General features: G+C 43.5%; 1 protein-coding gene across 2 annotated transcripts in view; it reads right to left on the reverse strand.

Moving 5' to 3' along the window:
- The window catches only part of LTBP1 (latent transforming growth factor beta binding protein 1), a gene marked incomplete at its 5' end in the record, with an annotated part of 437,494 nt that extends 410,519 nt beyond the window's left edge, over window positions 1–26,975 (reverse strand). For both annotated transcript variants that reach the window (XM_079721395.1, XM_079721384.1), the window contains 2 exons: window positions 25,369–25,439; window positions 26,506–26,975. In XM_079721395.1, the coding sequence (XP_079577521.1) occupies window positions 25,369–25,439; window positions 26,506–26,975 (541 nt within the window). The remainder of the gene's footprint in view (window positions 1–25,368; window positions 25,440–26,505) is intronic.
- Window positions 26,976–27,390: the final 415 nt, after the last annotated feature.

Here is a 27,390-nt window from a genome sequence, read left to right on the forward strand (position 1 = left end):
TTCCGACCACAACGCTGTGAGATTAGATATGAAATACAGGAAAAATCTGTAAAAAATACAAACAAATGGAGGCTAGACAATACACTACTTAATAACCAAGAGATTACTGAAGAAATCAAAGAGGAAGTCAAAAAATACCTACAAGCAAATGACAGTGAAAACACGATGACCCAAAACCTATGGGATGGGGCTTCCCTGGTGGTGCAGTGGTTGAGAGTCCGCCTGCCGATGCAGGGGACATGGGTTCGTGACCTGGTCCGGGAAGATCCCACATGCCGCGGAGTAGCTGGGCCCGTGAGCCATGGCCGCTGAGCCTGTGCATCGGAGCCTGTGCTCCACAACAGGAGAGGCCACAGCAGTGAGGGGCCCGCGTACCGCAAAAAAAAAAATAAATAAAATAAAATTAAAAACCTATGGGATGCAGCAAAAGCAGTTCTAAGAGGGAAGTTTATAGAAAAACAATCCTACCTCAAGAAACAAGAAACATGTCAAATAAACAACCTAAGCTTACACCTAAAGCAATTAGAGAAAGAAAAACAAAAAAACCCCAAAGTTAGCAGAAGGAAAAAAATCATAAAGATCAGATCAGAAATAAATGAAAAAGAAATGAAGGAAACAACAGCAAAGATCAATAAAACTAAAAGCTGGTTCTTTGAGAAGAGAAACAAAATTGATAAACCATTAACCAGACACATCAAGAAAAAAAGGAGAAGACTCAAATCGATAGAATTAGAAATGAAAAAGGAGAAATAACAACTGACACTGCAGAAATACAAAAGATCATGAGAGATTACTACAAGCAACTATATGCCAATAAAATGAACAACCTGGAAGAAATGGACAAATTTTTAGAAAAGCACAACCTTCCGAGACTAAATCAGGAAGAAAAAGAAAATATAAACAGACCAATCACAAGCACTGAAACTGAAACTGTGATTAAAAATCTTCCAACAAACATAAGCCGAGGACCAGATGGCTTCACAGGCGAATTCTATCAAACATTTAGAGAAGAGCTAACACCTATCCTTCTCAAACTCTTCCAAAATATAGCAGAGGGAGGAACATTCTCAAACTCATTCTACGAGGTCACCATCACCCTGATACCAAAACCAGACAAAGAGTCACAGAAAAAAGACTACAGGCCAATATCAGTGATGAACATAGATGCAAAAATCCTCAACAAAATACTAGCAAACAGAATCCAACAGCACATTAAAAGGATCACACACCATGATCAAGTGGGGTTTATCCCAGGAATGCAAGGATTCTTCAGTATATGCAAATCAATCAATGTGATACACCATATTAACAAATTGAAGGATAAAAACCATATGATCATCTCACAGATGCAGAAAAAGGTTTCAACAAAATTCAACACCCATTTATGATAAAGACCCTCCAGAAAGTAGGCATAGAGGGAACTTACCTCAACATAATAAAGGGCATACATGACAAACCCACAGCCAATATCATTCTCAATGGTGAAAAACTGAAACCATTTCCAGTAAGATCAGGAAAAAGACAAGGTTGCCCACTCTCACCACTATTATTCAACACAGTTTTGGAAGTTTTAGCCACAGCAATCGGAGAAGAAATAGAAATAAAAGGAATCCAAATCGGAAAAGAAGTAGTACAGCTGTCACTGTTTGCAGATGACATGGTACTATACGTAGAGAATCCTAAAGACACTACCAGAAAACTACTAGAGCTAATCAGTGAATCTGGTAAAGTAGCACGATATAAAATTAATGCACAGAAGTCTCTTGCATTTTCCGATGAAAAATCAGAAAGAGAAATTAAGGAGACACTCCCATTTACCATGGCAACAAAAAGAATAAAATACCTAGGAATAAAGCTACCTAAGGAGACAAAAGACCTGTATGCAGAAAACTATAAGACACTGATGAAAGAAATTAAAGATGATACAAACATATGGAGAGATACACCATGGCCTTGGATTGGAAGATTCAACATTGTGAAAATGAGTATATTACCCAAAGCAGTCTACAGACTCAATGCAATCCTTACCAAACTACCAATGGCATTTTCACATGACTAGAGCAAAAAATTTCACAATTTGTATGGAAACACAAAAGACCCTGAATAGCCAAAGCAATCTTGAGAAAGAGAAACAGAGCTGCAGGAATCAGGCTCCCTGACTTCAGACTATACTACAAAGCTACAGTAATCAAGACAGTATGGTACTGGTACAAAAACAAATATAGATCAATGGAACAGGATAGAAAGCCCAGAGATAAACCCACGTACATATGGTCACCTTATTTTTGATAAAGGAGGCAAGAATATACAATGGAGAAAAGGCAGCCTTTTCAATAAGTGGTGCTGGGAAAACTTACAGCTACATGTAAAAGAATGAAATTACAACACTCGCTAACACCATACACAAAAATAAACTCACAATGGATGAAGACCTAAATGTAAGTCCAGACACTATAAAACTCTTAGAGGAAAACAGGCAGAACACTCTATGACATAAATCACAGCAAGATCCTTTTTGACCCACCTCCTAGAGAAATGGAAATAAAACCAAAAATAAACAAATGGGACCTAATGAAACTTAAAAGCTTTTGCACAGCAAAGGAAATCATAAACAAGACGAAAAGACAACCCTCAGAATGGGAGAAAATATTTGTAAATGAAGCAACTGACAAAGGATTAATCTCCAAAATTTACAAGCAGCTCATGCAGCTCAGTATCAAAAAAACAAACAACCCAATCCAAAAATGGGCAGGAGACCTAAATAGACATTTCTCCAAAGAAGATATACAGATTGCCAATAAACACATAAAGGAATGCTCAACATCGCTAATCATTAGAGAAATGCAAATCAAGACTACAGTGAAGTATCACTCACACTTGTGGCCATTATCAGAATAGCCATCATCAAACCATCTACAAACAGTAAATGCTGGAGAGGGTGTGGAGAAAAGGGAATCCTCTTGCACTGTTGGTGGGAATGTAAATTGATACAGCCACTATGGAGAACAGTATGGAGGTTCCTTAAAAGACTAAAACTAGAACTACCATATGACCCAGCAATCCCACTACTGGGCATATACCCTGAGAAAACCATAATTCAAAATGAGTCATGTACCACAATGTTCACTGCAGGTCTATTTACAATAGCCAGGACATGGAAGCAACCTAAGTGTCCATCAACAGATGAAAGGATAAAGAAGATGTGGCACATATATACAATGGAATATTACTCTGCCATAAAAAGAAACGAAATTGAGTTATTTGTAGTGAGGTGGATGGACCTAGAGTCTGTCAAACAGAGTGAAGTAAGTCAGAAAGAGAAAAACAAACACCGTATCCTAACACATATATGGAATCTAAACAAACAAACAAAAAAGGTTATGAAGAACCTAGGGACAGGACAGGAATAAAGACGCAGACGTAGAGAATGAACTCGAGGACACGGGGAGGGGGAAGGGTAAGCTGGGACGAATTAAGAGAGTGGCATGGACTTACATACTACCAAAGTAAAATAGATAGCTAGTGGGAAGCAGCTGCATAGCACAGGGAGATCAGTTCGGTGCTTTGTGACCACCTAGAGGGATGGGATAGGGAGGATGGGAGGGAGACGCAACAGGGAGGAGATATGGCGATATATGTATATGTATAGCTGATTTACTTTGTTATACAGTGGAAACTAACCCAGCATTGTAATGCAATTATACTCTAGTAAAGATGTTTAAAAAAAAATGTGTTGGCTTGCAGAAACTAACACACCATTGTAAAGCAACTGTACTCCAATAAAGATGTTTAAAAAAAAAAAGTGTTGGCTTAAACTCTCTATAGTTACACGTATTTTTGTGGGAAAATATATAAAAAGAAAGGTAGGCAAGTATGAGATCATATTTTGTTTTGTAACTTTGAGTAACAAGTTCTGTGATAGGAGATAAAAAGCAAAATGAGTAACAGATTCAAGCAAAAGAAAATAAGCACTGTCTTCTTGAGTCAAAGTTTTGTCATCATACTTTCAAAAATCTGCCACAGCTATCTTTATTAACTGTGTAATCCTACTTGGAGCCAGGGGTAGTAGCTATTATAATCTTTGAAAGTAAACTGTTTATCTGTGAGCGATGAACTGTCCACCGTGAGCGATGAACAAATGCCGGCGCTTCCCAAGAGAAAGGATGCCCCTCAACCGCCTTACACAGTTAAAGAGGTGACTAATCTCTTCGTGGAAAACTCTGACATTCACCTTCCTTTACGTGGCACCCAAAAGCTTAATTTGTCTCAGATGAAAACGCTGCACAGACAGGTAGAATCCTAATACCAAACTGAGTCATAAAAATGACTAAGGAAATGTTAGGACTTTTCCCCACACAGCTGCTTTGCAGTGCTGTGCTATGAATCAGACAAGGTATCTGAAGAACACTCCCACACACACGTTCACTTATTTAGCAGTTTATAAAACAGTCATCAAAGAGGGTATTCAAGAAACCTAGACGAAAAGCATCCAAATTCATGAAAATGTGGTTAGTGACCCAGATACCAGTCTTCATGTAAACAATATAAGCAAATAGTAAAGAATAATATGACTCCAAACCGACAGTGTTAAGGGAAACTCACTCCGGGAAACTTTGGGAAAACTCACTCCATGTGTTTCTAATTGAAAATTTTAAACTGGAACTCCATTAGAACTTGATGGAAAAGTTACTCATACTAAACTCACACTAAAAAATATTTTTTTTACCTCCTCTATACTTTGTCTCCATATGATCTGATAAAAATAGTCATCACTGGGTTGAAATCTGAAAATTAAATGTGAGCTCTAGAAGCACTTCAGGCTGGCAGAACACCCAGAGATCATGAAAATATCCAGTAGACCTGAAGAGACTGTAAGCTAATTGGCCTGAAACCTCTGCAAACTGCATAGATACAGAATATCAGTGGGCACAATAAGCACTGGATCAAGAAAGCAGCTCCCAAAATGGTAAAATGCAGGACTTACCCTTGGTTATTACTATTCTTGCTTGGAAATTAACAATAGCTCACACTTAACCTACTGCTAGGTAAATGGTTTTTAACAAGGGTTCCCACATTTTCATTTTGCACTGAGGCCTGCAGATTATGTAGCCAATTTGGTCCTGTTATGACCATTCAAACCCTTAGATCCAGCAAGACCTAAAGCCAGCATCAACCTTAGGCCTCCCAGTTACCTGGCAATAAAGAGCCTCTTTTCCTTTGGCCAGTCTGTGTAACTTCCTCTTACAACCACAGGGTCCTGCTTAACTCTGCCTCAGAGTCCACCCTCTCTCGCACCACACCCTGCAGACGCCCACTCCACTTGGCTCCAGCTGCCTCTGCTTTATCCTCCAGTCAATCGATGTGCTCACCAACATCATCCTAAAAGTCCTAGCTGATCCCCTGCCCTGAGAGTCTAGACTTCCCTCAGAAATACAGATGAATCAAGTTCAATCTTCTGTGTTTATAAGACTCAATTGTGCCAACAGGGTCAGAAAGATGTGAAAGATTCATTCATTCAAAAATATTTTTTGAGTATCCACCATGTACTAGGCACAAGAAAGAATAGAGGGCTTCCCTGGTGGCGCAGTGGTTGAGAGTCTGCCTGCCATTGCAGGGAACACGGGTTTGTGCCCCGGTCTGGGAGGATCCCACATGCCGCGGAGCGGCTGGGCCCGTGAGCCATGGCCACTGAGCCTGCGCGTCCGGAGCCTGTGCTCCACAATGGGAGAGGCCACAACAGTGAGAGGCCCGCGTACCGCAAAAAAAAAAAAAAGAAAGAATAGAAAAGAAACCTTCTGGCACCTGCAACTGATAGCAGAAAACACCCTCAGAATGCTTCAAATTATCTGTGACCTTCCTTCAGGAACAGATGGGCAGAGAATCTTAAAGTGTGGGAAAGGGAAAGGAGCTGATCAAACGCCAGATATGGAAGGGATGGAAAAGGGAACACTCTGGTCTTCCCTGCTGTTTCCAGAAGAAACCAAGAAGTACCCCTGGAGGGTTACACAGGGCACCATCCACCCCTGAATGTCTGCATTCTCACCCCTCAACATCCCCAGACCTGCCTACAGAACCTCTGCCACCCCACTGGGGCCTGGAGCCTGGAGCCTAGAGGAGAAGAGAAATTGATTTCCATTCTCACATCCTGGCCCCACAGGCCCACAAGCCAAGCCCACTCTACAGGTATACCTGCGTTAAAACAGGCCAGAGAAACTGCTCTCCTGTTTTTGAAAAACCATCAGGAAAGGAGATTTCATAAGATCACAAGATCAGAGAAGCCCTTCAAAGCCATGTGTTATACCACCAAGCTGAGTGATGAGAAACATCAGGAGAGATGAAGGGGAACCTGAAATGTATTCAGATCCAAAAAAAAGAGGCTTGGCCAAAAGCACTTGTAATATCAGCAGTATTATGAGATGATCACCGGCAATAAAGCAGAAGCCGATAGTCGTGTGCTTGTCCAGGTACACACTGGAAAGAAGATACACACTGGTCCTCTTTGGACTGACATATTTAGGAACTCAGAGCTGTGGGTGAGGCCATCCTGTTATGGACACCACTTTGTAGCATGGTAGGTACCTTCTGTAAACAGCATCCTTGGAAAGGGTCCTTAGAGGACCTCATTTGGGTGCCCTCAGCTAAAGGCTAAAAACATAATAAATGTAAGCTGCTGTCTTCATTACCCACAAGTCCCCCTCAATAAGAAAAAAAAATTGGCTTAGAAGAAAATTATTCAGGACTATTTTGACAATCTGGTTTTATGATTCAGTGATCCAATATAGGACTTGAATGAAAGGGAAAGATTATCAGAGGATGCTTCAGAGCCCTTATGATTTGTAATTTTATTGTTTTTAAAATAAAATGTTATGCTGTCCACTTTGGCCATAGAGCTTACCCCTTTAATCTATGAGGGTGCCTTATTCATCTACTGCAATGGTATTCTTCTTCTTCAATAACGACTTACGGTTAAAGCAAATCCAAACCCTCCAAAAGTGAAAACCCCTTTTCCAGCCAAACTGTAAAAGTCAGCACCATCCATTACCTGAATGAGAGGTTTTCCCACCAACAGACTCCCCAAGTCCAAGTTCTCTCTATCCTCAAAAGCCATTTCAAACAATTTCTACTCTAATATTCCCCCAAGGGAGAGCAACGTCCTTCCCTCATAGCCCCACTACTCCAGACTGGGAGCTACTTGAAGGTACAACCATGTTTTATTCATGTTTGCATTTCCAGTGCTGGGAAAGTGGATGACACATAGAATGTGTTCACTAGGTGCTCGTTACATGAGTGAATGAGACTTGGGGCTGGGCTGCTCTCCCGGCATCTGCACATTCTTCCTTGTACCAATTTTCTAGTGGTACCTAACAAAGTATCACCATTTCAAAGGCTTATAACAATACACATTTATTATCTCACAGTTTCTGTAAGTGAGTAGTCTGGGCACAGATGAACCCAGTCCTCTGCTTCAGGACCTAGCTCTTCACAAGGCTATAATCAAGGGGTCAGTGGGGCTGCAGTCTCATCTGAGGCTCAAGTGGGGAAGAATCTACTTCCAAGACCATTCAGGTTTTTGGCAGACTTCATTTCCTTGTGTCTGTCGGACTGAGCACCCCAGGTTCATACTGGCTACCAGCTAGAGACAGCCCACAGCTTCCTGCCACATGGTCCTCTGCATAGGCAAGCCACAAGCCCAACAGGGCAGCATACTTTTTCCAAGCCAGCAGGAAGTCTCTTACTCCAGTTGGCTAAGATGGAGTTGTATATAACACAACAAAGTCAAGGAAATGACATTCCATCACCTTTTGCATATTCTATTGACTTGAAGCAAGTCACAGGTTCTTCTCACACTCAAGAGGAGGGAATTATACAAGGGTGTCACCCATCAGGGGATACCTTAGGGTGTGTCTGCCACACTCCTAGTATTATGGTCATCTTGTCCTTTCCACTAGACTGTCAGCTCCACAGAGCAGGGTCTTCTTAGCCCATAACACAAGGCCTTCTATATAGTAGATAATTTATCAAAAGTTTAGTGAATTAAAATGAAAGGTTAGCAAATGTAAGATATAGGCCTCTAAGGACATATACAGAGAGATAACTCAGCTATAAAAATGTTAACAGTTGTTTTAAAAAAAAGGGGTTTACCCATCTAAGACAGAAGGAGTGAAAACTAATTTTTTTTAAAATTCATATTTTAAGCCATTCCTGAAATTTGGGTCTTTTCAAAATTTTAGCACCATTTTCTAGTATTATGGCCTTGTCTACATGATATTCAAACATTTGAATGTTTTATCAAAAGTAACATGTAGGTATTTGGAAATAACTAGATGTTTGGGAAGAAAAAATAAAATATTTACTTTTAACCACATATAACTATTACCACAGTAACTGATGATTTAAATAAGGTACCTTCCCCCCAAAAAAAACTTTCTATTTGGAGAAGAAATAAATATTTTTTAAAAACCTAATTTTTCTTCCATACACAGATAAAGTGTTTTTGCATTCATTATTTTGCAGGGAAAAAAAAAGATATGTGTTGGGGAAAAACAGTCCCTATTTCACAGGACAAGCAAAGCAACTCCTCATTCACTCTTTCTCTACAAAGTTTCCTAGTCTTATTATAGGCAATTCTTCTCCTAAATACACATCTCATAAAAGTGTGTGTCATTGCTGAAATTCTCAACTGGTCAGTTTCCAAAGATCTGATGCATTCCTCCAGTGACTTCTAGGAATGAGTCAGCAGGACCCCAAGGAATGGCCAAGCCACTCTGCCTTGTCCATTCTCCGTCTGAACTTCCTTATCTTCACAAGAGAAAGCTTTGTCCCTGCCAATGCCGAGGGCATGTTCTGGACCACAGCTTGCTCTTCATTTCACTTCTAAACTATCTTGGAAACGAGTAACAGCACCTGCCTCCAAAACAAGATGTCACATTCACTCCTGTTCCTTTTATTTATTGTGTAATACCTTTCTCATCATTCCTTGCCTGTGACATCTTTTATTTCAGTATACCCACTTTAAACCCAGGGTCCTCAAGCTTCCATGTGGATCAGTCGGCTGGGTGCTTGTGAAAACGAGGGTCATGGGTCACCCCTGGGGGTTCCACTGTGGTAGGTCTGGGGTGGGGCCCCATAAACTGCATTTCTTTTTTTTTTTAATTGGAGTATAATCGATTTACAATGTTGTGTTAGTTTCTGGTGTACAGCAAAGTTTTTCAGTGTGTGTGTGTGTGTGTATATATATACACACTACATATATATGTGTATATATATATATATATCCCTTTTCATATTCTTTTCCATTATGGTTTATTAGAGGACACTGAATATAGTTCCCTGTGCTATATAGTAGAACCTTGTCATTTATCTATTGATATTTTATATATACTGTTTGTATCTGCCAATCCCAAACTCCTAATTTATCCCTTCCCCACCCTCTTTCCTCTTTGGTAAGCCTAGGTTTGTTTTCTATGTCTGTGGGTCTGTTTCTGTCTCCTAAATAAGTTCATTCCCACAACTTGCATTTCTTATACATCCCACAGGGGGTTGTGAGACAGAGGGGATCCATGCACCACACAAAGTTGATAACTGCAGCTCTGAAGAACATGAAGAAGTGATTTCAGCACTGTCCACAGTAAAGAACAGAACTAGGAAGGCCCAAAGGTACAAAACTCACGTTCACTGGATGGCAAAATGGATTCTCCAAGTCTCCTTGGTCACTGTGCAGAACAGGCTGTGTGTCAATGTGCACAGCTGCATCTGCTCAGGTCCAGAATTCCCACCTGAGACAAGGGAATCGCTCCATTCCGTTGGGAAGGGGAGAAAACACAAGCTTCTAGTCCCCAAGGCCTGGAGCCCAAAGGAGCCAATTTCCCTGTACTCCTTCTCCCCCTTGGATGATCAAGGAGGGGTGCTGGGGGGACACAGAAAGGGAGGAGGAGATGGGTTTAGCGAGAGTAGTGGTTCTCAAACCACAACTATAACGGCACCCCCTGGAGGGCACATTAAAACACAGAGTGCTGGGCCCCAACCTCAGAGTTTCTGCTTCAGCGAGTCCAGGGTGGGGCCTGAGAATCTGCATTTCTAATGAGTTCCCAGGCAATGCTGCTGCCCCTGGTCCAGGGACCATGCTTTGAGAATCCCTAGGTCTATGAAGTGCCACTCATGCAGTCTGTATTATAGGAAGGAATGGGGCAATTTTACCAGAGAAAGAGCCTCTAGCACTCAACACTGAGCATTAAAAACTGTCACCCAGGGAGGTTTGTTGCAATATACATTCTCTCATAACAAAAGGAACAGCTTACTGACATAATCTCGGTAGCCACTGAGTTAAATGAATTTCAGCTGGTCTTTTCCTCAAAACAAATGTGACTTGTAATGCTTATTAATCAAGCAACTAAGGGTCTATTGTATATGCAGAACCACTGGGTAGGCCAACTTCCCAAAGGATACAAAGTAAAACAAAAACAGGGTCCCTGACTTTAATTTATCATCTGCATTATTTCACCTCCAATTACTGAGAAATTTTGGACTAAAAACATAACCTTTTCACTATCACAATAAGAAAGAAACGGAGCTTTCTCAAAAGAAGAAATCTTCGTCTTTGCTTGCACTCTACTTTTAGGAGAATAAAACAAATCACTCGTGCATGTGGATGGGGAATTAAAGTAGAGATTTAGGTATTTTTGCTTATTTTCAAGCCAACTTCCAGGATGTGCCCCCAGGGACCATAAACGGGATGATCAATGTAAAGGTGTGATACACAAGATCTGTGACCCCCAAAACTTACTGAAATACATTAAGCATTCTAATTTTCTTTTATATATATATATATATTTTTTTTTTTTTAATATTTATTTATTTATTTGGCTGCACCAGGTCTTAGTTGCGTCACGCGGCATCTGCGTTGCCACGTGCAGGATCTTTAGTTGCAGCATGTGGGCTCTTAGTTGCGGCATGCATGCGGGATCCAGTTCCCTGACCAGGGATCAAACCCAGGCCCCCTGCATTGGGAGTGCGGAGTCTTAACTGCTAGACCACCAGGGAAGTCCCAAGCATTCTAATTTTCAAGAAAAGAAATATACCAACACATTACAGAAAACAAGTTTTCACCAACAATTGAAAAGTTTTCACAAAACAGCCAGAAAAACTTTATTAATAATATCACCTTATGTTTATAGGGCTCTTCTGTGAAGAATGTTCATGAATCTCATTTTATTTGCTCTTAACTGCAAAGGGTGGTATTAACCTCATTTACAAATAGGAACAAAATCTCCCAGCACAGGCTACCTTTGCACCTATCTCGGGCTCACCCCACCAACAATAAGTTAGATGGGGCGGAGGCACTGAAGAAAACTTCAGAACAGAATTCAAATGTATTCCAAAAATTTTACACTCTTACTTTAACACATCCTAACTGCTCTCTGTGAATTTTCTACAAGCACAAGATTGGGATTTTTATGTTTAAAGTTTTTTAAAGGATTTAACATTTTATTTTTTATTTAGTACCATGTGAAGATCCCCCCTAGTTTGCTTTTCAACACAGCAGTGACCAGAGACTTTTTTTTTTTTTTTTTTTTTGATCCTCAAACTTCCATCCTAAGTCTTGGCCTCATGGCTCTGGTGAGAGTGTCACCTTCTGCCAGAGCTCAGCAGAGGCACAGAGGTCCAATCAGCATGGGGCTGGTCTGGCGATCTGGGTACAATGCAGGCAGTTAGACTGCGACAGTAATTTACGTATGGCCTTGGGTACTTCACTATTCTATATGCAGCTTTTCTCATCAATAAAAATTAACAACAAAGGTGATTCAATTTTCTATTTAAAACATTATTTTTCAATTAACATTCAGAAATCTGTTGCATGTCTTTACACTAACAATGAAATATCAGAAAGGGAAAGTAATAAAGCAACCCCTTTTAAAATCACATCCAAAAAAAAAAGTACTTAGGAATACACCTAAGTAGATGAAAGACTTATACATTGAGAACAATGAAACACTGAATTGGAAGAATTAATACAGTTAAAATGGCCATACTGCCCAAAGCAATCTACAGATTTAATTCAATCCCTTATCAAATACCTATGACATTTTTCACAGAACTAGAACAAATACTCCTAAAACTTATATGGAACCATGAAAGACCCAGAATTGCCAAAGTAATCCAGAAGAAAAAGAACAAAGCTGGAGGCATAACCCTCCCAGACTTCAGACAATACTACAAAGCTACAGTAATCAAAACAGCGTGGTACTGGCACAAAAACTGATATATGGATCAATGGAACAGAATAGAAAGCCCAGAAATAAAACCACACACGTACAGTCAATTAATCTTTGACAAAAGAGACAAGAATATACAATGGACAAGAATATACAATGAAGAAAAGACAGTCTCTTCAGCAAGTGGTGCTGGGAAAACTGGACAGCTGCATGTAAATCAATGAAGTTAGAGCACACCCTCACACCATACACAAAAATAAACTCAAAATGCCTTAAAGATTTAAATATAAGACATGACACCATAAAACTCCTAGAAAAGAACATACACAACACATTCTCTGACATAAATCATAGCAGTGTTTTCTTAGGTCAGTCTCCCAAGGCAATAGAAAGAAAGGCAAAAATAAACAAATGGGACCTAATCAAACTTATAAGCTTTTGCACAGCAAAGGAAACCATAAACAAAATGAAAAGACAACCTATGGAATGGGAGAAAATATTTGTAAACAATGAGACCAACAAGGGCTTAATTTCCAAGATGTACAAACAGCTCACGACTCAACAAAAACAACAACAACCCGATCAAAAAATAGGCAGAAGACCTAAACAGACATTTCTCCAAAGAAGACATACAGATGGCCAATAGGCACATGAAAAGATGTTCAACATCACTAATTATTAGAGAAATGCAAATCAAAACTACAATGAGGTATTACCTCACACCAGTTAGAATGGGCATCATCAGAAAATCTACAAATAACAAATGCTGGACAGGGTGTGGAGAAAACATCTGCACTGTTGGTGAGAATGTAAATTGGTGCAGCCACTATGGAAAACAGTATGGAGGTTTCTTTAAAAAGCCAAAATAGGGTTGCCATATGATCCAGCAATCCCACTCCTGGCCATATATCTAGGGAAAACTATAATTCGAAAAGATACATGAACCCCAATGTTTATAGCAACACTATTTACAATAGCCAAGACATGGAAACAACCTAAATGTCCATCAATGGATGAATGGATAAAGAAGATGTGGCATACATATACAATGGAATACTCAGCCATAAAAAAGAATGAAATAATGCCATTTGCAGCAACATGGATGGACCTAGAGATTGTCATACTAAGTGAAGTAAGTCCACTTACTTACTTCCACTTTATACGTGGAATCTAAAATATGATACAGGGCTTCCCTGGTGGCGCAGTGGTTGAGAGCCCGCCTGCCGATGCAGGGGACACGGGTTTGTGCCCCGGTCCGGGAGGATCCCACATGCCGCGGAGCGGCTGGGCCCGTGAGCCATGGCCACTGAGCCTGCGCGTCCGGAGCCTGTGCTCCGCAATGGGAGAGGCCACAACAGTGAGAGGCCCGCGTACCGCAAAGAAAATAAAATAAATAAAATAAAATATGATACAAATGAACTTATTTACAAAACAGAAACAGACTCACAGACATAGAAAAGTAGTGCTGATAAATACCAAATCCTGTATTGTGTTTATTCCTTAATAATAAAATCTACTTGCATTTGTAAGTCCCCTATTTATGGCTTTCCACAGCCTACAAGACCTGACAGGGGATGCAGCCCTGTCTCCCTTATCCCCTATTACTCTAGCCTACACTAACAACCCAACAAAACTCACTTCTGGGTCCCTGTACAGGGCCATGCTTAATGTATTTCCCACCCCAGGGCCTTTGTGCTAGCTGTTCTCTTGTCCAAAAAGGCTCTTCCACCAGACCCTTTCATATCACACAGGTCTCATAAACCACTTCCTTACAGTGACCTTTCCTTACTCCATCCCCCGTCCCCCGTCCCCCATCACTCTCTATCCTCTCACCCTGTTTTATTTTCTTCACAGGAAATAAATCTTAACACCTTCTGTGTGCCAGTACCTAGCACACAGGGACTCAGTGAAGTACAACAAATGAATTCATTCATTCATTTAATCATTCATTCCTTCCTTCCTTCCATAAAAGTCTATGTGCTTACTAGGTACCGAGGATACAAAGATGGTTATGGTGTTGATCAATCCCTCACAGACAGAGCTCACACCCAGCCGGGAAGCACACACCCACAAGTGCACACACACAACAGTGACACACTGTGAAAAATGTGTAAAATAGATAGCTAGTGGGAACCCGCTGTATAGCACAGGAAGCTCAGCTTGGTGCTCTGTGGTGACCTAGATGGGTGGGATGTGGGGCAGGGGGGGCGTAGGTCCAAGAGGGAGGAGATATATGTATACATATGGCTGATTCACTTCGTGTACAGCACAAACTAACACAACATTGTGAAGCAATTATACCCCAATTAAAAAAAAAAGTTAAGACAGAAGAGGATTTGTATGCCCAAAATTCACAAGAATGACTTGAATTAGGTTGGGTGATGAATGGCCCTATCCCCATTCATTTCATTCAGCTTGAAAAAAAATCTGAGGAGTTAATTAATTGATCTGCTTGAAACTTCACAGCTAATGGCAGAGACAGAAGCGCTCCCACTCTTGAACCAATGTAGCAAATGATTCATCAAGATGAGGTGGTACCTCTTAGCCGACTTGAATGGCTTTTACAATGAAACATGTTGAAGATGCTAATTGTTAACTGCCCACTTGATATGGTGTTAAATGTAACACATATGGGTGAAAGGATAGAGATTCTACTTTTATTTTATAGTAACAATAATAAACTGAAGTTCCTGCAAGATTGAAAGGGAGATTGGAATTGTTTGGTAATCCTGTAAGAAATACAAACATTTTAAAGTCTACAAAGACAAAGGATCCTTATTATTATATTTTCCTTATTTTATGATCCTCTTTTCCTCCAGTGGCTTTTTGCTGGATACATCTTCTTTCCCCTGTGAAGATTCTCCCTTAATTCATTACCAAAATATACTTCTGAAGGTTCCCCTCCAACCATTTAGTTCTCACCTTTAAATAACTGATGAGTAAATTGACCACATCAACTTCAGTTAAAAACACCTCCCTCCAGGGACTTCCCTGGTGGCACAGTGGTTAAGAATCCACCTGCCAATGCAGGGGACACGGGTTCGAGCCCTGGTGCGGGAAGATCCCACATGCTGCGGAACAACTAAGCCCGTGCGCCACAACTACCGAGTCTGTGCTCTAGAGCCCGCGAGCCACAACTACTGAGCCCAAGTGCCACAACTACTGAAGCCCACACACCTAGAGCCCGTGCTCCGCAACAAGAGAAGCCACCGCAATGAGAAGCCCATGCGCCACAACGAAGAGTAGCCCCCACTCGCCACAACTAGAGAAAGCCCGCGTGCAGCAACGAAGACCCAATGCAGCCAAAAATAAATAAATAAAACAAATTTAAAAAAACCTTCCTCCAATTTGTCTTCCCATCCACTGACCAAACTCATCCTTCCTCTGGTCCAGCAGAACCAAGAGCATGTATTAAAAAGCCAGCCCATCCATCTCCTAATTTACAAAACACTACATTTCGCAAACTGTTTACTTAGGTCCATGCCAACAATATTACTCAAATGTAGTGGAGTGAAAAAACCGCAGGGAATAGTGTAGTTGGCCAAGAGAAGTATTTGGGGATCTAAAATTACAGGGAAAATCATACAACATTCATTTTACTTAGTCCCAAATCTCTATCAGATGATGTTTAGCAGAAAGATTCTAAAATTGGCAGTGAGAAAGGAAAAGCTGTCTTAAAGTTTGGGCCATGCCAGGGTAGCCTTCAGAGAAGTAGGAGGAAATGGAATAAGGTGGTGTGTCCTTGAAAAGCTGTCATAATAAGCAGTGTCTGTCAGGCAAGGGATAAGCACACAGAAAAAATAGTAGAAAGAAAACCAAAGGAGAATTATTGCCCAAAGGTGAGAGGAAACAAAAAAGGAAGTAGATTTCTTTATGTAGCATTTAGAGGATAGTATTTACAACACAGCAAAATCAGAGATGCTGGTTCAATTCATTTCCACTCAATTCAGTTAGCATTTGTACTATGGCAAGGAACAGAGCCTGGGTACTTAAAATGACACAAAGAAAATCCTGCAGGACTTCACTGGTGGCACAGTGGTTAAGAATCTGCCTGCCGATGAATGGACCAACACAGGTTGGATCCCTGGTCTGGGAAGATCCCACATCCCGCGGACAAATAAACCTATGTACCACAACTACTGAAGCCCGCGCACCCTAGAGCCCGTGCTCCGCAATGAAGAGTAGCCTCCACTCCCCGCCAACTAGAGAAAGCCTGTGTGCAGCAATGAAGACCCAACGCAGCCAAAAATAAATAAACTTATTTTTAAAATGTGTTTGTTAAAGAAAAGAAAGAAAGAAAATGCCACTCCCCAGGAGCTCCACGTTGATGGGGAGGCAGATGCCCCTCTCCCCTGGTCCAGCCACACCCAGAGCAAAGTAAGAGTGAAAACAGAGTGCTCCCAGAGGGGGGAAGAGAGAGCCATGATTTTCACCAGGGGATCTGAGAACACCAAGAGGGGTGTGTAAAAAGCTGAGGCGCCCAGGAGGGAGAGGGTCTAAGCAAGCAAACAGGAACCCCTGAGAGCTCACATCTGTCAAATACTGTTGTGCGGGGGGCAGGGGGACAGCTGCTCTCTGAGAACTCTTTGTATATTACTTCATGCGGTCCCCCAACAAGCCTCTGAATGATGGCACAAACCATCATCACACCTGTCCTCTGAATGGGGTAACTTAGCCTTGCCTCAGCTCTCACAGTCCAAGGTCACATAGTGAGGATGTGTTGACAAAGTGTTAACATCAAGTTAGGTGCCTTGTATTCTAACTCCAAAGACTGAACTTCTAACCACGGACCTATACTGCCTCTAGTTCAGGGCAAGCAAAACTGAGGCCTAGTAAGGAGAGAAAGAGGAGGAAGGCAAGAAAGGTGGGTCAGGTGGGACAGTAGCATTTCCTTCTTGTAACCACATTGTCTTGGGTCTAAATGACACTGTGCACACAGATTCTTGGTGCCCAATAGACTGTGCTTACATGAAATGTTCAATCCTTAATAATAAGCTAGGCAAATTAATAGGTGCACGTGAGCTTATACAAATACAGCTCTGATGTATTTTTCCATAAGTACCAAAACAACCAGTTTGTGTCACACCAACAATTTATGTACTATCTTCTCTCCCCTAGGAAGATAGGAAACATCATTAGTAAAACATGCAGTTAGAGCAAGATAACCCTGGTGGCACAGTGGTTAAGAATCCACCTGCCAGTGCAAGGGACACGGGTTCGATCCCTGGTCTCAGAAGATCCCACATGCCACGGAGCAACTAAGCCCGGGTGCCACAACTACTGAGCCTATGCTCTAGAGTACGCGCACTGCAACTACTGAAGCCCACGCGCCCAGAGCCCATACTCCACCAACAGAAGCCACCGCAATGAGAAGCCTGTGCATCACCATGAAGAGTAGCCCCCACTCGCCACAACTACAGAAAGCCCGTGTGCAGCAATGAAGACCCAACACAGCCAAAAAAAAAAAAAGAGCAAGATAAGACCATAGTTTCTCCCTTATCTGTAAATTATTGTGCTTAATTATCACATCAGGGTGGTTTTAAAAACATGAGCCCGATGAGCAGCAGCTGGATATATTATTTTCTGCATTTTTGTGTATTCAAAATATTTTATAATTAAAAATAAAATATTTAGTGGAAAAAGTGCCCAATGTGTTCCAAAGTGTTTCAACCTTTTTTAAAACCACTTTATTTAACCACCTATGTATCATTAACAACTTTGCAAGTGTCCAACTCTTGTAAAAATACATGTATCTATCATTCAACTAACTAAAGAAAAACTGGGTGTAATAACCCTGTATGCAGCCATCTTTGTACGTACTATTTAAAACTGACCTAAAGCAATGTTTAGAGGGCTCCCGCCTTGACAAGTTTCTAAGTGTTAGGCTTGGCCTTCAGATTCCCACACAAAGTGTCATAAATATTGCCCAGGACAGGGTTCCTTCTGGATCACTGTTTCTCAAAAGGTGGGCCACCTCCATCAGCATCACCTGATGTGCTTATTAAATAAAAATCCCAGAGACTGATTCAAGAAAGCAGTTTAACAAACTCCTCCAGCGACTAGCTGCACATTCATGTTTAAGAGGTACCATAGAATCTCTTTAAAGCAGACCAAGTGGAAATGGCCAGAGGTATAACCAAAATCACCAGTGGCCAATTCCTCACATTTTCTGCTCCCTGAAGCAGCCAGAGCTCCTGAATTAGGGAAGAAGCCGCATTAGATTCACAGTCACAGACTATGTGGGAGAAGCGCAACTGAGCCTCTGCCCAGCCACCCGGGGTCATTGCTAGGGAATCCCTGACTGCCTCAGGGGTGGCCCAGCTCTGAGCAGCCCACTTCTCAAGCCCACGTGCAGAGCATCTATGGCCTTCTATTATGAGTTGAATGGTTCCCCCCACAAAGAAAGCTATGTTGGATTCCTGATCCCTGGTACCTTAGTTTGTGACCTTATTTGGAGATAGGGTCTTTACAGGGGTAAGCAAGTTAAAAATGAGGTCATTAGGGTGAGCTCTAATCTGATATGACTTGTGTCCTTATAAAAAGGAGAAATTTGGATACAAAGATAGACATGCAGAGTGGGGAAATGAGGTTGAAGAAACACAAGGAGAAGACAGCCTTCTGCTAGCCAGGGAGAGAGGCCTGGAACGGATCTTCCCTCACAAGGAACCAACCCTCTCGACACCCTGATTTTGGACTTCTAGCCTCCAGAACTCTGAGACAATACATTTCTGTTGTTCTAAGCCACCCAGTTTGCGGTACTTTGTTACAGGCTTGGGAAATCACACAGTGAATTGAGGCAGTGAAAGCCAGACCAAAGCAGGGCTGTCAGGAGAGTCAAAGACCAAGACCTCAAGAGAGATGCTGCCACACTGGACGTCCAGGAAGCCTAGGGCAGTAGAAAGAACAATAAACCAAGAGCCACAGAGCTGGGGTGGGGTCTGAGCCCTGCCCCCCATTTAAAAAGGGAGTAATAAATCATGGCTGCCTGGTCTACACTCCCAGTGTGTGAAGGTCAGGAAAATGCTCTCCAGTGCTGGCTTCTGCAGCACATATACTAATACTGGAAAGATACAGAGAAGATTAGCATGACCCCTGCACAAGGATGACATGCAAATTCGTGAAGCATTCCTTTTTTTTTTTTTTTTTTTTTAAAGTAAAAGAAAGAAAGCGAACGCTCTCCACAGGCTCTAAAGCACTGCACAAATTACCCTCCCCTCATCAGCAGTTTCTCAGCCCCTGCTCTGATCTTGGTCAGTGTTACAAGAGTGGTGACACCGCCCCAGCACTCCTAGTTGCCCTGTTTATTGCTAGGAAGAACTTGGAAGCAAAATCTGCATTTTAGGAAAATTTAATTGAGCTCCCAAACATGTTTGAGTATGTTTGGAATATCCAAGACAACAAATAACAGGCTCAGAAACAGCAGACTCCTGTGGTGGCCAAAGGTCCTTTGAACAAGTCAGGCTTCCTAAGGGCCAAGGGTTCACCGGGCAGAGAAACACTTCACTAAAGCAGGCCGGGCAGGGGCTGGAGGGCGGGGTGTTCAGGTTGGCCCAGGGGCTGCAGGGTTTCACAATGAAGGTTTAAGTATGATCGCAGCCCAGGATTTATGGTTCCTAAATGTTTGTTTTAACCAGTGCTGAGAACACATATTTGACCCAGTGTGAACTTGACCTCTGGGTCCTTCTCCCTTCACCGGGCGGTCTGTGCCGCACGACAAGATTTTCCAGCCGACCCTCCCACCCCTGCTCCCAGCACTGGGGACCGGGCGGTGCTCCCAGCAGCTGCCACAATAAACTTCACTGTGGATCTACTGGCGAAGCAGCTGTCAATGGCCACAGCGGGCAGATGAAAACTGTGTGATCACTCTGGGCCCGACTCCCGAGCTCAGCTAGCACAACACCAAGCCAAGAGGGACAGGAGATGGCCTGAAAGGCCTCTGTCACCTGCAACTCCAGCCACACCCCACACTCATGGACGATGCCCTCGACTGCAGCAACTCTAAGCACCAAGGGTATACGTGACTATGTCTCTTCTGTATATAATTAAGGAAAATGTCTAGGGTTGGCTTTTGGGTTTTTTTCCCCCCCAAAGCACTGTGGGCTGAATGCCAGTGGAAAAGCAATGGAATATCGATTTTCTGTTTCTTGCTAAGGAGAGAACAAGTCATTTGATGTGCCATGAGTTAAGTGAGTAAAAACAGACCCTGCACTCTCTACAGCTGGCTGCGTTTCTCCTCTATTCATAGACCCTGGCACATGGTAAAAGCTAAACAGATATCCGTTAAAGAAATGAAAGAACCATCCATGCATTTAGGGAGGGCTTGCCATGTGCCAGGCACCCGCTTTGGATTCAGATCTGCCATCTTTCCTGTTCCATCCACCTCATCCTGCCAACCCGGCCTCACCCTCATCTCCCCTTTATTCTTTTGTGTTGTCTGTTCCCAAGTCCAGTCTCCTCTTTAAAGCTGAGCCCACTGGCAATGTCTCTCTCTGGCCTGCGCTTACCCTGAGAGGGGGACAAAAAGATTGGAACAACCAAGAGGGGGTGGGTTCAGTTTAGACAGAGGGAACGAAATGCAGAAATGGGGACAGGTTAAAAAAAGGTAGCACCTTCCCAATAAATGTGAACCCCTTGGAAAGGGAACAGATGCAGTGCCTTCTCCAAAATGGACATCACTATCAGCAGTCATTCCACATTAATAACTAAAATGCCATATCTCGAGCTGTGATTTCAATTCCTAGAGACACACATAAAGAGGGTGTCTGGAAAAGAAGCATTAACATGCAATTGGGCATCTCTATGTAGAGACGGGGTGGCTAAAGCCCTCGGGGCTGCCATTGCGGACACCCACATCCATTCTCTCTGCCCGTGTGGGTCTGCTGCTGTCTGTTTCACATCTCTCTGATTGGCAATTTCAGGTTCGCTAAATCTTCAGTCTTCAGAAGCATTTGCCTATGGCCCATTTGAATTAAGTTTCAATCAACTGAAAACAATCCAGTCTGCCTCGAAGAGGCACCTTGTTTTCCTCACAGGATTAAGCAAACTGAACAACAGAAACACATCCCAACTCTTATGCAGAAATATTTTTTGCATCAACTGGAAAACAGTCTCTATAAACTGAAATTCTTCAGCTAAACCCTTTCAATTATCCTCAAAATAGAACTGACAATTACAAGGCATCCTTGCTGTTGATTTAAATTTAATGTGCACATTTACATGTGCATACACATTGTATTAACTACTACCTTTTTTTAATTTGAAGTATAGTTGTTTTACAATGTTGTGTTAATTATGTATATGATGATTACTATCTTAATAAGGAAATTCATATTGACATGCCATTGGTTTTTGTATTTGTTAAGTGTAATAAACCATATCCAAGTGCAATTGTTCAATCTCAGCATAATAAGGAAGTGAGAGAGGAAAGAGACCACAAATAAATTTCTTTTGCAGTCTAAATTTCACTACTATTTACCAAAGTAGTTGTAGTCACAAAAATTGGTGTCAGAATTTTTTCCATTCAATTTATGAATACCTTAGGGGAGTATTTTCCATCTAAACAGCAAGCTTTACACAAAGAGAACTAGAGATACACAAATAATCTAATATTTAGTCTCTTTCAAAGTTCTTTTAAAATAAATCATTCTGGGATACAGAACAACCCAGCCTACTTGATTTCTTTTTTCTCAGTAATCAAAGCCAGGCAGGATGGAAGTGACTGGCTTTTTCATTTATTCCTTTTTTTATTCATCTATATTGAGGTATAATTGATAAATAAAAATTGTATATATTTAAAGTGTATAACAATGTTTTGATATATGCACACATTGTAAAATAAGCACCACAGTCAAGCTAATAAACATACCCATCACCACACAGTTAACGTTTTTGTGTGTGTGGGTGTAGTGGGAACACTCTAAGATCTACCCTCTGAAGAAGTTTCAAGTATATAACACAGTACTGTTAACTATAGTCACACCGCTGTATGTTAGATCTCCAGAACTTATTCATCCTGAGGGACTGAAACTTTGTACCCCTTGACCAATATCTCCCTATTTCCCCCTCCCCCAGCCCTAAACTACTTTAAAGCTGTAATATAAAAAGGGATCCACATGTACATTCTTTGAAAAGCAGATGATGACAATAGCTGGAGAAACATACATAGGGAAAAAAGAAAACCAAATAATAGATAAATGAGACAGGATTTACTTGGCTTGATTCAATAATAAACTCTAAGACTCCTTCTGGTTTCATCAAGGCTTTCACATCCATCATTCTATTTCACCTTGATACCTGTAACAATCCTAGAAAGTAGTCAAATTTGGGGGATTTTTTGTTTCGTTTTGTTTTTTTGGTCACGCCATACGGCATGTGGGATCTTAGTTCCCCAACCAGGGATAGAACCCGCACCCCCTGCAGTGGAAACGTGGAGTCTTATCCACTGGACTGCCAGGGAAGTCCCAGTAGTCAAGTTTTTAGCACAGTCATTTCAGGATGGGAAAATATAAGGGTAAGAGAGGTCAAATGAATTCCCCAAGGCCACACAGCTAGTGAACGCTTGAGGGTTTAAACTCAGGTTTCCTGAACCCAAGGCCAGGGGTCTTTCCTGGTGTCACACTGCTTAGCCACGGACACAAGTTTTGCCGCATCAGTGGTAACCCCAGTTGTCCCGTGTGAAGGTATAAGGCTCCCTCATCTCCCTGGCTCTGCATAGGGAGACAAACACAAGACCCCCCCATTGAAACATATCCATCTAACGTATATTACTTTGGATTGAGCACTGACCTAACCCAGCATCATTTTTAAAAACACAACAGTTTGTGATTTTAAAGTTGTGATTTAAGCTTCCAGCATTTGGGCCTGAATTAATTTGTCAGATTGGGCAGTACTGGAAGGCTAATGTTGCATTGATTGCTTAGGTCCCGGTGCTGTCCAAGGGCTACTTTCTAGAAGCTGGAAGGGTAACTTGAACCAAAAGCCGGAAGCATTTGTTATTGGTATCATGAGACTAAGCCAATGGAGCAACTTCCTCTGGAACACTGTATACAGTAACTGTTCAACCCTAACTTTTCTGACTGGTAGCCTTTTGCAGCCTTTCTCTTTCTGGGTCACCAGAGGGCAAACCTGGCTAAACCAAGGCACACTTGTGCCCTTGCCTCCCTCACTTGGAGAAGCAGGAAGCCATGAGGTGATTCCTCAAGATTGGATGTTCTCCTTCTAGAGCATCTTTGGATCTTCTAGAACATCTTTGGATCTGCAAATCCTCAGACAACCTAGAATGGGGTACTACTCTCTTTTCAGAGAGGGCACTCAATGGCATCATTTGCCAAGTAAACTTCTTTGAAAGTCTTAACACATTCTCTCTAATGGGCATCAAGGAGCACTCGCCATCATCTATAACAACCTGCTCTGTATCTTTAATCTTTACACAGCAATACCCCACTTTACACAGCAATGCTGCTGTCATGGATGGGCTGTCTGCCACATAACAAGCAAACAACATCATATCAGGTTTTGAGCAGGAGTTACCAAAGGGAGGAGAGGGTATGTAATTGGACCCAAGCAATTGTAAATTCAGGAAAATGGTGGTGCACTATTGTCAAGTGTAATCTAAGAAGAAGTGAAGAATTACGACTTAATCTAAAATGCCTGGGGCTTCCCTGGTGGCACAGTGGTTAAGAATCCGCCTGCCTATGCAGGGGCCACGGGTTCAAGCCCTGGTCCAGGAAGACCCCACATGCCGCAGAGCAACTAAGCCCATGCGCCACAACTACTGAGCCTGCGCTCTAGAGCCCGCGAGCCACAACTACTGAGCCCGCACGCCACGACTACTGAAGCCCGCGCACCTAGAGCCTGTGCTCCGCAACAAGAGAGGCCACCACAATGAGAAGCCCGCGCACCGCAACGAAGAGTAGCCCCTGCTCGTCGCAACTAGAGAAAGCATGCGAGCAGCAACAAAGACCCAACACAGCCAAAAATAAATAAATAAAATAAATTTAAAATTAAAAATAAAATGCCTACAACCCTGAGTATTTCTGATCTAGCGGTTTGAGTTCAATAACAAGGAGGCTGATTAGTGAGTTCATGTCTGCCACTACTCCTTGATCACAGCCAAATCATAACCCACCTGGACATTGCTTTTTACAAAACTAAAGCCACTATGCCAAAGTCCTGTTTCTTTCAGGGATTGAAGGCATCTTCCAACAAGCAAGTTCACCAGAATGACTGTAATAGAAATGACCGTAATAGAAAAAATTTTTAATTCATTCACCAGCATTTTAAAATCCAAACCGTATACAAGACAAATTGCTAAATTTTACTTATTACACTGAATACCAATAAGCAGCTAAAATTTTGAACGATTCTAATCCACATGTTTATGGTTCAAAGTCTATGCAGAGAACACATAAGAATGCTTAACTTTTTCTGAATGGAAGTCAGATTTCTTTATTTCCAGTTAGCACCAGACAGAATCAACTCGTCAAGAGGACCCTCAAAGAATATTTTACCTTAATCCTTAATTTCACAATGCAGAGGGAAATATTTTCTGATGTTCTCAAATCTATATGCATCATTAATACATGTTTCAAAACACTCCTAAGCCTGTGTATTAGCTGGAGAAGCGATGCAGGAAAACCCACTTGTCAGTTCTGAAGGACAGTAGAGTGGTTACTTCCTAGGAAACAGGCCACAAGGATGGCAGATTCTGAGTGCTGTTTTCAGAAAGCTTTAACACTACTGATGTTTTATTCCAGAGCAGGGCCTCCTACTTCCCATTCCCCTCCTACCATCAACTTAAAGAATGTTTTTCATTTGTCGATATCCACGTTTAAATTAATTGTACTGGTTCTGCCATACGGCACATCCTCCAATGGGAATTTCTTTTCCTAGCCCCTGATTCACAGTTCTAACAGAGTAATTAATACCACGGTTGGGTGCAAGGGAATCTTGGATGCACGGCACGGTTTTGTACAATGAATCGCTGCTAGCCTTGATACCATCATTACCCTGGCCCAGCCCTTCCTGGGTGGTGATGAAGGCTTCAGATAACGGGGTAGACTGCATCTCAGACATTGCATAGCCTCTTCAAGTGACCCCTGTGGGGTCAGACCCACTTCACCTACTGTGCAGGGCTGCTGTGAACATGGAAACTTACGTTTGGTGCATCTCTGGGAGCCAGGGGCCTTACTCCAGCCATGGCAGCACTGCCCTCCACAGACATTGACCCTGAAACAAACAAAGCAAGACCCCTGAGTCCAGTAGTAGCGACACTCCCTTCCAGAGAACCCAAGCCTCCAGGGGGCTCCTGCAAGCCCAGCCTCCTGCTTCCACATTCCTCTGGCTTCGAAACAGGGACCCAGGATGTCCAACCCAAAGCTGCCCAAGCAGAAGGGTAAGGACGGTGTATCAGGGAAGGACGGGAGAACCAACACCTGCATAACCTAGAACTATACAGGAGGGGAGAACAAGGTCCAAATAAGCGGTTTTCTTAACTCCAAAAGTAAAGTAGAGCCAAATGTATTTTGTGTATTATCTGCGCCCACGTTTTAAATTGAATCTGAGTTTCAGAGAGAGGCGTCCAAACAGGAGTGAAATCACAACGCTTGGAACCACCCCTGAAGAAAACAACAACAACAACAAATAAGCAAAACAAATCCTCCCCCACACTCTCAACCTGTGATTAATGAGGAGGAGTGGCAGGGAGGACGTTTATGAACGCCCAGTAACAGAAACTATCCAACAGAAACTCCTGTCAATGCTAAGACACGCCGCCCCAGGAAAACAGACCCCACAGGTGCAGGGAAGCCAAGCTCACAATTACTAGGATGCTGAAAATTCCAGGTCACAGAACAGGAAGTGGATCTTTACAGGCAGCCCTCCTCCAAACTTTTTTTTTCCCCATTAGCTCGAAAAAAAATCAAACTGAGCTGCAAAGAGAAGTTTAATTGATGCTGAGGGATTAAGCTGTAGTGACTTCATGTTTACGCCCATCTTCTAGGAGTAGTTTGGTTCGCGCACAGGAGGTTACGCCCCAGGCAGAAATGCCTTTTGTGTTTACCCGCAGCTCAGTAACAATGCGATCGGAGTTTATCCTCAGTCAGACTTCCCCGGCTTCCCCGCACTCCGCTCTTCCCGCCGCGCTGCATGCGAGGCAGGCAGAGGCGGACGGGGAGGAGACAACCCACCGACGGCGCACGACGCCCACGGCCACCGCTGGGCTCCGAGGGGCCGCGACTCCCCGGGTCCCCGCGCGGGCGGCGCGCGCGAGGAAGGAGGGAGGGTGTGGGCTTACCCCTGCAGCTGCTGCTTCTGGTGAACCTGCAGCCTCGAGCCCCCGCCGCTCTGGGTCTCCTGCGGCACTTTGGAGCGCACCGCTTGCCTGCCTTGTTTGGCGAACGGGGCGGCCGCCGGGTGACCGCCAGGCTTGGGGTGGAGCTGCCCGCCGGAGCCCCCAGGACGCGCCGGCTCCGGCGGTGGCGGTGGCGGCGGCCGGAGCCCCTGTAGGGCCGCGCCGCCGGGCGGGCTGGTGCGCCGAGTCCGCTCCGAGGGGGCCCCGGCGCCCGCCGAGCTACGGCTGTACCTGGCGTTGAGCGCGACGTTGAAGGTTCGCGGGCGCTGGGGCCCGCCCAGGGGCAAGGCGCCCGCCGCCAGGCCGGGGCCCGGGCGCACCACGTACGTGATCCTCCGCACCCGGCAGTGCACCGAGGACGCGAGCAACCCTGCCCAGAGCAGGAGCCCCCACCTGAGCCAGGCCCCCGCCATCGCGGGCCCCAGCCGGCGCCCCCGGCCCCGGCCCCCGCCCCCGGCCGCGCCGCTCGCCCGGTGCGGCCGCCCGCGCGCGCTCAGGCTCCCCCGAGAACAACCGGGAGCCCGGGAAAGGCGGGGAGGAGGGAAACTCGGTTGCAGGAGAGGAAGTTCTGCGGGCTGCTGAACGGCCCCAGACCCCAGCCGAAAGCGGCGGGGAGGAGGGGGCGGGGTGGGGGTGGGGAACACGGGGCCCGGGAGGGGAGGGGCGAGGGGCGCGGGCCGCGCAAGGTGAGGGTCCGCTCGCCCCGCCGCCGGCGCAGGGGCTGCCGCGCCCGGGACCCGGCGAGAGTGGGCGAGGGCGGGTGTGAGCGCGCGGGACGCTCAGCGGCAGCCCGGGCTGCAAAGTCTTTAAAAAGTTTCTCTCGCCGTG

Source organism: Hyperoodon ampullatus (assembly GCF_949752795.1).
Source record: "Hyperoodon ampullatus genome assembly, chromosome: 15".
NCBI lineage: Eukaryota > Metazoa > Chordata > Mammalia > Artiodactyla > Ziphiidae > Hyperoodon > Hyperoodon ampullatus.